Raw genomic sequence first — 12,214 nt, 5'->3', positions numbered from 1 at the left:
CCCCACAACACCAATTTTTTAGACTCCTGTATCTGCAAATTAATGGAATTAAAATGAATGCAAATTCAAGTTGTTTTAAAAAAAAACCTCAAACAAAACCAACAAAAAAACCAAATGCCAAAACACCACCAAAAACCCCATCGGAAATCCATTCTCAGTGACTGTAACTCCTTTCATTAAAGCAAACATCCTAATTTAGTCAACGCTATGATGGCCTAGCCAAAGAATGCCATTTTCTTCACCAAACGAGTACCAAAATTGGATTCAGCCACAACAGACAGTGAAGATTCAAACTTAAAACTTCTCATCGCCAGTCCGATGTACTCAGCTCCTCTTCCTCAGCAGGAGACACGGCCCATGTTACCGTAAGAGGCAATACACTGCAGACTATTCCCCAGCATACACCAGAGTCACCAGACAGGACAACTGATAATATACATGGGCACAGGCAAATGTATTACTTGCACCTGGAAGTCCCCAGGAGAAAGGATGATGGGTTGCTCTACCAGAACAGTTCAGGGATTCCACGCTCTGCCATCCTCTCCCTTGAGGGTCTGTGAGGCTTGAGGAGAACCAAGGTGGACAAATCCTTTCAACTACAGTACAGGGGTGTGCTCCTTAGCAGACTCCACAGTTTCTCCCAGTAGCAGCCATGAACACGTACGCTTGCAGCATCACATAGCAATGTTGGCAACTACAATGCCAAGACCTTTGGCAGCAGAAAGCATTAGTGTAGCTGGTCTTTGCATTAGCTGAGGTGTGCACTTACAACGCACGATAAGCATGTCCGCCACTCAGATGCTATCCATTTCTTCCAGCACAGTTCAGATGCAGCAACTCAACAGATACTAAGTCCAAGCACTGCACAGCTCAAGGCTGCTTTCCAGCAGTTACTCTCTCTACAGCTAGACTAGATCAGGTCAAGTCTCTAAGGTGGCACTAATTCAAGCTAAATGTAGTAAAGAAGATTCTGAAAGCTGGAAGCATTAAGAGCAACTACTCATGAATTAGTGGGTCTTTTGAGCACTAGCCATATCAAACAACTACTCACCTCGAATTAGTGGGTCTTTTGAGCACTAACCATGTCAAACAGCTCAACAGCTCTAGGCAAAAGCTTCCACCACACTGATTCAGTTCCATGACAAATAGAAGATGTATAAACCCAAGGACTGAACACCACCACCACCTCCCGCCAAAACAAAACTTACAGATACATTAATGCTGAAAACTCGGGCAAACCTGCAGAAATTATTTTGCTGTCAGATTGAAACCAATCCTCTTCCATTGCTCTGCAGTGTTAATGAACAGAACTGATCTTCATAAGAAACAGCTTTAGCAATTGCCTAATTTAAGGGACTAAGAAACCCTCCCTCCTGCACAGCCCACCTTACTTTTTCAGAAGTGACAGATACCTTCATAATTAGCATTGCTTGGTAGAATATAACCAGAGGAACAGAACAAGTTCAAACTGAAATTAATTAGGAAGAAGGTAAGAAACATATGTGTCTTTTCATTTAATACTGAGGCAGTAATAATAATTTTTTATTAATAATGTAATAATTCCTGTATTTGATGAAATCAGTATGGGAACGGCTGCTGACAAATGAGTTACCGGTCTTACAGAAGTAAAACTAGAAATCTGCACTCGCTGAAGCAAGGCTATTGCTGAAAAATCCATTATTCTACATCAGTTCTGTTGGCCACTAGCTGCTTACTTTAATCTCTCCTTCCTAGGGAGAATTACCATGAATCTGGCCACGTCAACTAAGATCAGCTGACTTCTGTGCCTTACCCTGGAACCCTATGTTCAGGCTTCACCTCTGAATTTAGCATGAAACTGACTGTACTTCACAAAAGATCAGTATGTATAGGATGTATTTGGCTTTTCATGATCATCTGAAACAACCAAGTAAATCAATTCCAAGATATGGCATGAAAAGTGCTAAAGGAGCCTATACAATAGGTTCTTCTGGATTTACACGGACACTCCAACTCAGCTGTATCACACAACATAGCCCAAGACACGCGGTAAGGCTACTGACATTTTCTACCCATGTATTATATGACCAGAGTACTCTTCACCCTTAGCTCTGAGGTATGTGAGATGTTGTCTTGTAGCATTGAGCTGTTGTGAAATAGTTAAATGTTGCTAGTAAGATAAGAAAGGTTGTTCTTCAACATTACAAGGCTTGCTAACCTGATTGCGTAGTATCATAGAAGCAAACAAATCCTTGTAACAAGTCTCGCTGATCTCAGTTTTAACGGGTGGCAATGAATAATTGTTCATTTTCTCCAAATCCCTTATAAGAAAAATCAGAAAGGACGTAACTCCTTATCACCACTCTTGATGCACTGACACAGTGCTGCTGTGGATGAAGAGATTTAAACCTGAGATGCCCAGCAAGTGCAACCAGCAAACACTCATAAAAAACCCCAAACAAACAAACTTTGAAAAACAGGAATAAACACAACTTGATCAAATTCTAACCAAAATAAAGGGTATTGGATGGATTAAGTCTATTTCCCCAAATAAGATTAGTTTCAGATCATTACAAACCCCACTACCCCACTTTGGGTTTAGCTGAGAGTACCTATAGCAGTAACAACGTAAGACTGGCTATGATCTTGCAACTGAAGAAATTAGGATGCATTTCTGTTATGAAAATACTTTATTAACTGAAACAGCTAATGAACAAAATTATGTTGCTCCTCTGTAATTTACAACAGGGAACCCTCTTTCTACAATTTCTGACAGCCTCAACGACAACAAATGCCCTCATTTGGTGAAGAGGCTTTAGTAACAGCAAGTATTGCTCAAGCAATTCCTTAATAGTATCCTAGAGCCTCAAACAGTAATTTCTTTCTTTAACAAGTTTGAGAATTATTTCTGAAAAACAAGAATGGTGACTCTGCTTAAAGCAGCAGGTCTGTTCTTTACTTCCATTCCAATGTTTAAACCAAGACATAATTTTTTTTCTACTACTTCTGGCAAAGCCAAGTGATGTATTCCTTTTGGCAAAGGAAGAAACAAATGATTGACATCTCAGCAGCAAAGATACTGGAAAAGCCTTCCTAGTAATTCCGTGTTTCAGATGAGATAGTATGTGGTGAAACTCCAGTGGTGAGCATACTTGATTACTGTACAGTCATGCAAATGCAACAATGATTGCATACAAAATGTGCTAATTTACTTGGTTACTGATAAAAGTGAAATTCTGGAAATCAGTCTTTAATCTTGAACCAAGATCAATTAAGAGATTTCAAAGTCTGTCACCTCAGCAAACTTAAAGTCAGCACCTGAACTTCTCCGAGACAGATCATTATTTTTAAAAGAACTGGTGCTGGCAAAAGTATTAGTGAAGGAGAAGCACAGGTCTGTCTAGTTTGGAAGTGGAGGGACAGGGAACAGATTCTGGAATGAAGAAACAGGAAGATGGCCCAGCAGGAGGGACTTGGCATATTTACAGCAAAGACATTGAAGAGACGCTGTTCAACAGGCTTTTTTATCATCAGGAAGTTCCTGTATCTTTTAGTAGAAAGCTTGTCAAAGCCAGCATGGAAAGAAGACCGTTCAAAGACAAAAACCCTCAAGCACAGCAGCGTTACTGTAGAAATGACCAACAAAAGGCTAAATTCAAAGCCCCCTCTCCTGCAGCAGACACCTTGGTTACTGTAATGCCCCACTGGAGGACACTGGTTCTGGCCATACCCAATTAAGCCTGCCCAGCACATAAAGTAACCGATCCAGAGATGTAAGATGTACGGCTCTCCAGACATCATGAAGACCACAGAATCACCAGTCCTGAGCAGAGAAACTCTGATGAGCATACAATGTAATATACACAAGCCCAGACCAGCATGGCACCTTGCTTCTCCAGGATGCTACTTCTACAGTATATACCAGTTATAAATCAGTAAAACTACCTCAACAAGGCCTGAACACACACAGTTCCTCACTTGAATTGTTTGTCTGCATCATAAAATATGCCTCGCTTCTTAAATACTTGGACTTCTTTCCTCCCTGCTTAAACCATATTCAGCTAGAGGCTAAGCCCACTAGCTATCGTGAGAACTATTTGCACCACTTACTCTGCCAGACCATCATGACGCCAAGAACTTTATTCTCTGCTGTTTAAAGGAACTGGAAAACTCTTCCACATGATGTATGGCACCTCTAGCAACTTTGTATTTTACATTTGTTCAATACATTTTCAATGTATTTAACTTGTACATCCAAACAAAAGTTAACTGAGTATTGTCTTTTGGATTGGGGGGAGGAACCCAACCAAAAAACCACCCTGAACATATTTGACAAATTGTACCTGACTAGATAAGCGGCTGAATGATTTGGCAATGCGCCAGGAACATTCATCGGTTATATTTAATTTACAAACATAATCAGACAGTCCTACAACTACTAGTTTTATACTTGCTAGTAAGGGGGGTGGGGGGGATGGAGTAAACCGCTTTTTCCATTACTTCATACTGCATCCAGCCTCCTGGGTACCAAAGAGTCAACTACTTCTCAATCCCTTCAACTCCTGCGTTTGCTATTCTACCCTTTCCTCTGCCTCTGCCTGAATTCTTGAGTAATCTCCGGACTTCCTAGAGATGATGTGTGTCCAAAATAATGATACACACTCAATTAATTTTAAATGTTCAAATGGATCAAAAACAAAAAGAAAAAATGTAGAGATCTACTTTCCTCCTAAACTCCACAGAATGTTTGAGCAGAAGAACAGGAATATCTACCTGCAGACTTAACAGTAAATAGTTAAAACTTTAAGCAATATAAACTAGAAACTTTCTTTTTAACTGAAGTGCAAGTTTAAGCAGAACAAGGATCAATAATCTGTGGGTTGTTGTTGTTTTGTGGGGTTTCTTAATTCTAATTATGCAGATCCTGTTCCCTTTGTACTACAGAACACTATACTGTCAAATGCCTTTCAACTGGAAAAACGTTTCTATTGGAACCTCCACATACCTGCAAAGTGACTAGAGAGGTTAGTCAGTGTGTTGCAACATGCAAAGACAAAGTGCACCCGCTTCTGAACTCAGAATTTGTCAGTTAAGTGGAAATGCTGGCTTGCAAGCAAACCCATACACAAAAGAAATTTACTGATCATGTAAGATGCTTACTACAAGACAAACAAACAAACTCTGTTAAGTTATTATTGCCTTTTGCTATGGAAAGCTAGGCAGCTTGGTGTAGACCTTAATGTTTGTGTTACAGGCAATACTTCTTAAAAATGGCAAAGAATTGAGGCCTCAGGAACTTAAAACGCACACAAAATCAACATTTTTTCTTTGTTTTCTGCTTCACCTACAAAAATACAAGGCTGCTGCCTACTTCACTCCTGTGTTTACTACCTCCACAAAAATCAGAATGATTTTCTATTTCTGTAAACAGCCTGTGTCACAGCAATTATCTATTTGAAGGGTAATGCATCCTTTTGATACCACTTGGGCTGGTTCTCAAAACATATGCTGGGGAAAAAAAAAAAAATCTCATCCAGGCACACTCAACAGAACTCCTCCATGGTCCACCCCAGCCAGAAGACAGCATGTGCCAACCCAGGGCCAGACAATCAGACCGCCTTGTTAGCTGGTCAGGGGCTCAGGGGTCCTGTCAGGGAGCCAGATGCCCAGGCAGACTCAAGCTCCTCTTGCTGCTGTTAAACCACTCATGGGCCAGAGGAAGACGCAGCAGGGGATACGGCATAACGAAGGGTTACACTCTCCCGAAAAGAAGGTGTAGACTGGAGAGGCTGCAGGAAGAGAGAGGTGGAGTAAAAGCATAGGAGTATGGAAGTAATGTACATCTCGCTAATTCAAGCCAAATACGTAATCAAAACTTCACAAAGTGGGGTCATTATCCATAACAAGGCTGAGAAGTGGTTCATTAGCCAAATTTTCAGTGTGATGAAAACCAGCTTTAAGGCTTTTCTAATCGCAGGGCAGTCTTAACACTAAACTACATATCACAGGCTCATCCCTGCAAGATAACAGGAAAACACCAAAATGCCACAGTAACTTTCAGCCTACCCAGTTTCTGAAACTCCTGTATCTGTATTGAAGAATTTCAGTTTAAAAAAAAAAAGGGACAAAATAAAAATTGCTTCAGTCTAAGAAATCTGCTCGGACTGGAGCACACCTTTCTCTTTTCTGACCTGAACCAAATCACAAAGCTTTACCCAACTTGCACGTGCTGAGCCAGCATTTTCTCCAAATAAACTCTTCTTCTTCCCTTTTTCCAGCCATCCATACAAGTACTCAGACAGTCATGCATCAAGCCCAGGAAAAAAAAAAAAAAAACCAAATAAAAAACCACACCAAAAAAAACCCACAACCCCCAAAAGTTTTAGACACAGACAGGCTCCTTGATTCAGTCTGTCTTGGAACTGCACAAGCCATCCTCAATGCAGAGGAAGGTGGGCGAGTGAGCAACAAGGCTACTGCTTTTGCAGCTCCTAACACATTAAAAATTACACACTTAGAACAAGGCCACACCAACTCCCAAGTCTTTCCAAGTAAAATAAGCTTTACAGTTCCTTGTACCTACTTTTTAACCCTAAACGAGACTGCATGTGTCATGAGATAACTGGACTGTGGATTTCTGGTTCTACGGATTTATTTCATTTTCACAAAATGTTTTGAAAAAGCAAGTGACTGAAGATTGCACACACTCCCCCCGCCTTAAGTGGCAGAGGTTTACAGAGCCGTAAGACTGCTCTTACTCCAAGAGGACTGCAGCACCCTTCTTGCTTCCCATCTCGGGAACAATCCAATATAGCAGCCTAAGCCTCTTTGGAAGAGGACATGGGATTTTTAGAAAAAACTGACTTTTTTGAAAGAAAACAATATAGCGCTTGACCCAGATAACAAAATTTTCTAAATCAACCCACTGAATTTATTCACTAATATAACTCCGTTGTTTTCCACTCGCCCCAGGACCTCGGTAAGACAAGGTTCCCACAACACCTGCACCAAAGCTGGAACAAGTTCCTTCAGACGTGCGCAGCTCTGTTACACTTCAGTGGTATTTGGACTGTACTCTTAACAATCGCATCCTAAAAACCAGGTTTAATGCCCAAATCCCACCGCAGTTTCCCCCACCCACATGCCAGCTGCCGCCCAGAAAAATCGATTTGTCAAACTTTAACGGGAGTTAGCTACAAGTTAAAACTTCGGGAGGACCTCAAAACCTTCATCCTGCTCCGCTTCCTCCTTTGAAAGCCATCTTCCCCACCGACCAACAAATCTGGCCCCTATCTACACCAAAAATCTGGATTACTAGAAAAAATCAAATAAAAAAAAAAAAGAGGGCAGCTGCAGGCGGCATGCCCGTGAGTGGAGCACCGCGGGGGTATTCTCACGGAGCCGCTGGAGCGTCCCGCCGCCGCCAGCGCTGGGACACGGGTCACCTCCCGGGTCACCCCCCGGGTGGGCGAGCTCGGAGGGGCGGCCGCCCCCGCTGCTGTCCCGGCCCCGCGGGGCCGCGCCCGGGCGGGACAGGGCGCGGGTGACAGGCGCCCTTCGGCCCGGCAGGAAGGAGCCGGCGGCCGTCAGGGCCGGGGCGGTGGCGCCGGGGCTCCGCTCGCCGCCAGCCCAGGGGACGAGCCGGGGCACGGCCCGCCGCTCCCCCCCCCGCCCCGCCCGCGGCCCGCCGCGGCCGAGCCCAGGCCTGCCGCCCCGCCACTCACCAGGATGCGCTTGAAGAGCGCGTTCTCCTTGGGCGGCAGGCTCACCGACGGCATCCTCCCCGCCGCTCCCGCTCCCGCCGCTGGCTCCGGCGCCGCCGAGGGGCTCCGGGGAGGGGGGGGTGGGCGGGCGGACTGCGTCCCGTCCCCGCTGCTCGGGCGCCGCTGCCGGGAGGCTCCCCACCGGAGTCTGGCCGCCGCTACCGCCGCCTCCCTCCCCACCCACCCCCCGCCCGCCCTCCCTCCTTCAAACCGCCGCGCTCTCGCCGGCTGCGGGCCCGGCCCCTCCCGGCCGCCGCCGTCTGCGCGCCGGGCTGCCCCGCGCCGAGCCCCGGGCGGCGGCTCACGTGGTAACTGAGCAGGCCGGAGCGAGGCGCCGCCAAAATGGCCACCGCCGCGGCTTCCCCAGCCGGGTCACGGCGGCCCGCGCGCATGCGCCGCGACCCCGCGCCGGCACCGCCCGGGCCAGGTGCGCCGGGGCGGGGCCCGAGCCGGTCAGCGCGGGCCCGGGCCGGTGGGGCCCGAGTCAGCCCGTGGGGTCCCGGCTCAGCGGGGGCCGGGCGTGCCCCGGCGCGGGGGCAGCCGCTCGCGCCTCAGCCCGCCGCCCGCGCGGCGCGGGCATCGGTTCTCCCGGCGGGGCCCGCCGCCTCCCCCGCGCGCGGGCCCGAGGGAGCCCCCGACGAGCGGCGCGCGCCCCGCTCTGCCCGCGACGTTGCGGGCGCGGAAGGGACGGGCTGCGGGGGCCGGCGGGGCGGGGACCGGCTCTGGCTCTGTACCGACAGCGAGCGCCGTTAAGGGCGGGGGGGGGGGGGGGGGATGCAGCGCGGCAGGCGACCGGCCTCGTGCGGGACAGCTCGTCCGCGGGGCGCCGGGGCGGCCCCTCCCCCGTGGGCGGGGCCAGGCCGGGCTGACAAGATGGCGGCGGCGCTACGGGCAGCGGAGCGGTTGCGGTTGGCGGCGGGGCCGCCGAGGCTCGGTGAGCGGGGCCCAGCCCGCCGTGGCTCGGGCCGGCGGGGAGCCCGCTCTTGCTTTAGGCGGGGGGGTCTGCCCCGAGGGCTCGGCGCGTTACTGGGTCGCGTCGGTGCCCTGGGGCCTGCCCGTTGACCCGAGTGTCGGCCGGGGCCGGCCTCGTTCTCCTTGGGCCTAGCGCCCCTCTTCGTGGCTGTGCTTAAAGCAAGCCGCGGTGCAATTTTCCTTTTTCTATTTTTTTTTCTTTTTAATTCCAAACCACTCTGTTGTAAATTAATCTATTTATTTCGGTTTGAAGTTAGTGCTGCTTCCAGGCCGAGAGCAGGCTCGCCCGTTCCCCGTCGCCCGTTCCCCGTCGCAGCTCTTCAGGGAGGCTGTGCTGGCGCCCCCCCCACGGTGGGGCAGGCCGCGGGAAGCGCCTGGGGATGAAGCTTTTGCCGGGGACAACCTAAAAAAGATGAAGCGCAAACAAAAGATGCAGTAGGGTATGACTCTTGTGGCCCAAGGGAAGGCGAAGGGCGCTGCTTTGAACTGCTCCCCATCCCCACTTGCCTCCTCTGATCAGGGAGTTCATGGTGCTCACAAATGGGTGAGCTATTAACAGTGTCGTAGGGACCACTTACACAGAATTAATTGGATGTGTTTGTGGGTTTTTTGTTGTGGTTTGCTTCCCTCCCCCCTTGATTGTATGAGTGTTAGTAATGGACTTGGTAGTCTAAACCTGAGAAATGATAACACATTTGTAATCTTCCTTTTTAGCTTTTACTCGTTCCGCGTTTGTTGCAAAAAGACGTAATTATGACCAACCAAACTGGTTTGGAGTTGGCTTGGCTTTTAGCACCAGTGCTGCCTTGTGGGCTCTTGTAAGTGTTTTCATTTGGGTTTGTTGAACTTAACTATTCCCAGACCATAGTGATCTGAAGGCAATGACTACAAGCTACTTAGCTGACTGGGATAACGGATTGTCACAGCAGGTATCAAGACTGAAGCACAATATATTGATTAATTATGTTTCCCCAAATCTCTGTTGCATTTTTCTTCATAAAAATGAACAACTTACCAAACTTCTCTGTGTTGCAAACTTAAAATGGCCACATCAGATGAATTAATTCCTCAAGCCTGTTGGTTTAAGGCTTTAATGTTATATTCCCCCATGGATCTTAAAAAAGACGTAGCAATATGCCTCAATAAAGTTGTGTTTGTCAGACTACTAATGCAATGTCTTCTCATCTTTCAGCTGTAGTCTATTAAGACCCCCTTTTCCAAAGCAAAATGCAGATGTAAGATGTTTCCTGTTTCAGAGAGCTAAAGGCTCAATGTTGATAAAGTAAGCAGGGTGTAGTAGCTCCCATGAAGATATGTGCAGGATAAGCAGCACTCCCATGATGACAGCACTTTTCAGGGTGGGGTGGATTGATTGACAGTAGGGACCTCCCCCCATTCAGTCACCCCGCAGAAAATGTTTGAGAAAGGTGTGGAAAAAATGCCTCACTGTGCAGTTAGTAATTTACAGATAATTTACTCTGTATTGTCCCCATTACAAACTGGTTTGCATTCTGGTAACAGGAATTTTATATGCTGTCGAGGTCTCTGTTCTCTGGTTCCAGTTGTGTGTTGTTTAGCTGTTTATCGTATACTGCTGTTTTATAGCTTTTCAAGCAGCATAACGAAGATGTAATGGAATATGAGAGAAGAAAAGCAGAGAGACAACACAAGTGTACAGGATGTTCATAGTAAGTATGGTGCTTTTGACTTAGCTGAATACAAATTCTGCACATCTTTGATTTCTGTTAGCAATCAAGATATCGGACTGACTTACCTTCTTCCTGTATTATTTTCCTTTATACTTCTTGGGTTTTGCTTTTCTTCTAACTTATTCCTAGTTTTAAAGTGATAAGGTGACTGATCTGTATTTTCATATATTCATTTGTGTGTTTATTCACTGCCAGCTTTCTGTATTGGATATGCAAACTTTCGGAAAATAACCATATATCTTACAGTGCCTATAATAAATTTAGGTCGCAAAGAGAATACCTTACAAGTGCTTTAGTGGCAAGGATATCGAGCTCACTAAAAATAGCTTGTCTTTGCCTCTCTTATTTTAACAGGTCTACAGTGGGAAATGTTTTTTTCAGTTTCACTTGTACATTACACATAAGAATGATAGAAAGTCAAAGCCTGTAGACCTGCATTATGGTGCAGATTGTATGTGGCCATTGTCCTTTTCAATGTAAAAGACATAATTGTTTCTACCAGTTAAAAAGTCTATTGGGAATTACAGTCTCAGAGCCGTTAATATGTCACATGGAAGAACTGATTATACTAGGTATAGAAGAACTTGTAGTGCTGTGGTCATTTTTCCCATAAATACTCCTCTCCAGCTAAAAATACAGTATGTTGTGAGATGTTTTGAACCATATTCTTTGCTTCTATTTTTGTGTCGCTAAGATATTTTCCCCCCCTTCTTTCTTAGGTTGACGGTATGCTCACTAAGAAGTAACGTGATCAGCAGTTGTCCTACAAATAAATGAGCACAGCAGAAGTAAAAAGTATCTCAATACTTACGCTCATACATTTCATGTGCAGAATTAAGAAATAAATTATGAAGTATGGAAGAAACTTATGAAGACTTTCCTTGCCGTGTATATTTCGTTCTGCTGGTCATGAAATTGTTTTATGTGGCATTTCTGTTCCATAGTTTATCAATGTTATTTTCAAAACTCTCTTTGTTATTCTGGAAGGTATATTACAAAATTAGACATCAGTTCAGAGGAAGTTCAGCAAATGTTCCAGAAGTTGTGTACTTTTGCCCTGCCATAATTTTCATTGCTAAATGTATATCATAAGCAATAAGTGAATATAAGAACGGGATTTATGGGAAACCTAATGAAACTAATCTGTACAAATGCCAAAATGTGTGTTTGCTACTTCACACATCAAAGCAGCATCTTTCAGCTCAGTCTTGGCTGGGTAGATTTTCAAAGCTTGACCTAGTGACTTAGAGATGCCATAATGAAAGTTACACATCTGTTTGCAAGCTTGAGCTAGTTCCTTGAGTGCTGCTGTTCTTAAGTCCTCTGTAATCTGGATTGGCTTTTTCTTTCCCTAGAGCAGAAACAAAGCTTTTGTCAGAGACAACAAAAATCAGAGGTGGCTGACCTTTGAATACTGTGTGGGTTTTTATTATTTGTCCTTGCCAGGAAGTTTGCTTTGCTTTTGCTTCTGCATGCAAAGCGGAAACATACTCTGTATTGTCAAAAAGCAAGGATGAAAGCCCAGTCTTGGATCTGGGAGACTGTTTAACTCACCTGCAGCTTGTCAGTCTGTCCCTTCCTCAGTGGCTCTTAGCTAGGTCCTCTTGGGCACAGCTGCTTTTCTATCTTGCGGCTCTCGGAGGCTTCTCATAGATCAGGGGCCCTCAAACTACAGCCCGTGGGCCGGGTACAGCCCCCTTGGGTCCTTAGTCTGGCCCGTGGTATTTACAGACCCTCCCCGCCAGGGGTTTGGGTGGGGAAACCAAGCAGCCGCAGATGACTGCCTGCCAC

The 12,214-nt window shown here is 46.1% G+C and overlaps 2 protein-coding genes across 2 annotated transcripts in view; one reads left to right on the top strand and one right to left on the bottom strand.

The window, feature by feature from the left end:
- The window catches only part of NAA15 (N-alpha-acetyltransferase 15, NatA auxiliary subunit), a 46,713-nt gene extending 38,615 nt beyond the window's left edge, over positions 1-8,098 (bottom strand). Inside the window, exon 1 of the mRNA XM_080402777.1 lies at positions 7,704-8,098. Within this exon, the coding sequence (XP_080258903.1) occupies positions 7,704-7,757 (54 nt within the window). The 5' untranslated portion in view covers positions 7,758-8,098. The remainder of the gene's footprint in view (positions 1-7,703) is intronic.
- A 169-nt stretch (positions 8,099-8,267) lies between these two features.
- NDUFC1 (NADH:ubiquinone oxidoreductase subunit C1) lies at positions 8,268-10,403 on the top strand (the record flags this gene model as incomplete). The annotated part of the gene is made up of 3 exons (XM_080403420.1): positions 8,268-8,676; positions 9,429-9,532; positions 10,320-10,403. The coding sequence occupies exons 1-3, from the start codon at positions 8,517-8,519 to the stop codon at positions 10,401-10,403; spliced, it is 348 nt and encodes a 115-aa protein (XP_080259546.1). The 5' UTR covers positions 8,268-8,516.
- Between the last annotated feature and the right edge of the window lie 1,811 nt (positions 10,404-12,214).

The sequence above is a fragment of the Falco punctatus genome, assembly GCF_963210335.1.
Source record: "Falco punctatus genome assembly, chromosome: 1".
NCBI lineage: Eukaryota > Metazoa > Chordata > Aves > Falconiformes > Falconidae > Falco > Falco punctatus.
Note: the sequence above shows the minus strand (reverse complement) of the source record. Positions and strands in the feature narration are given on the sequence as shown.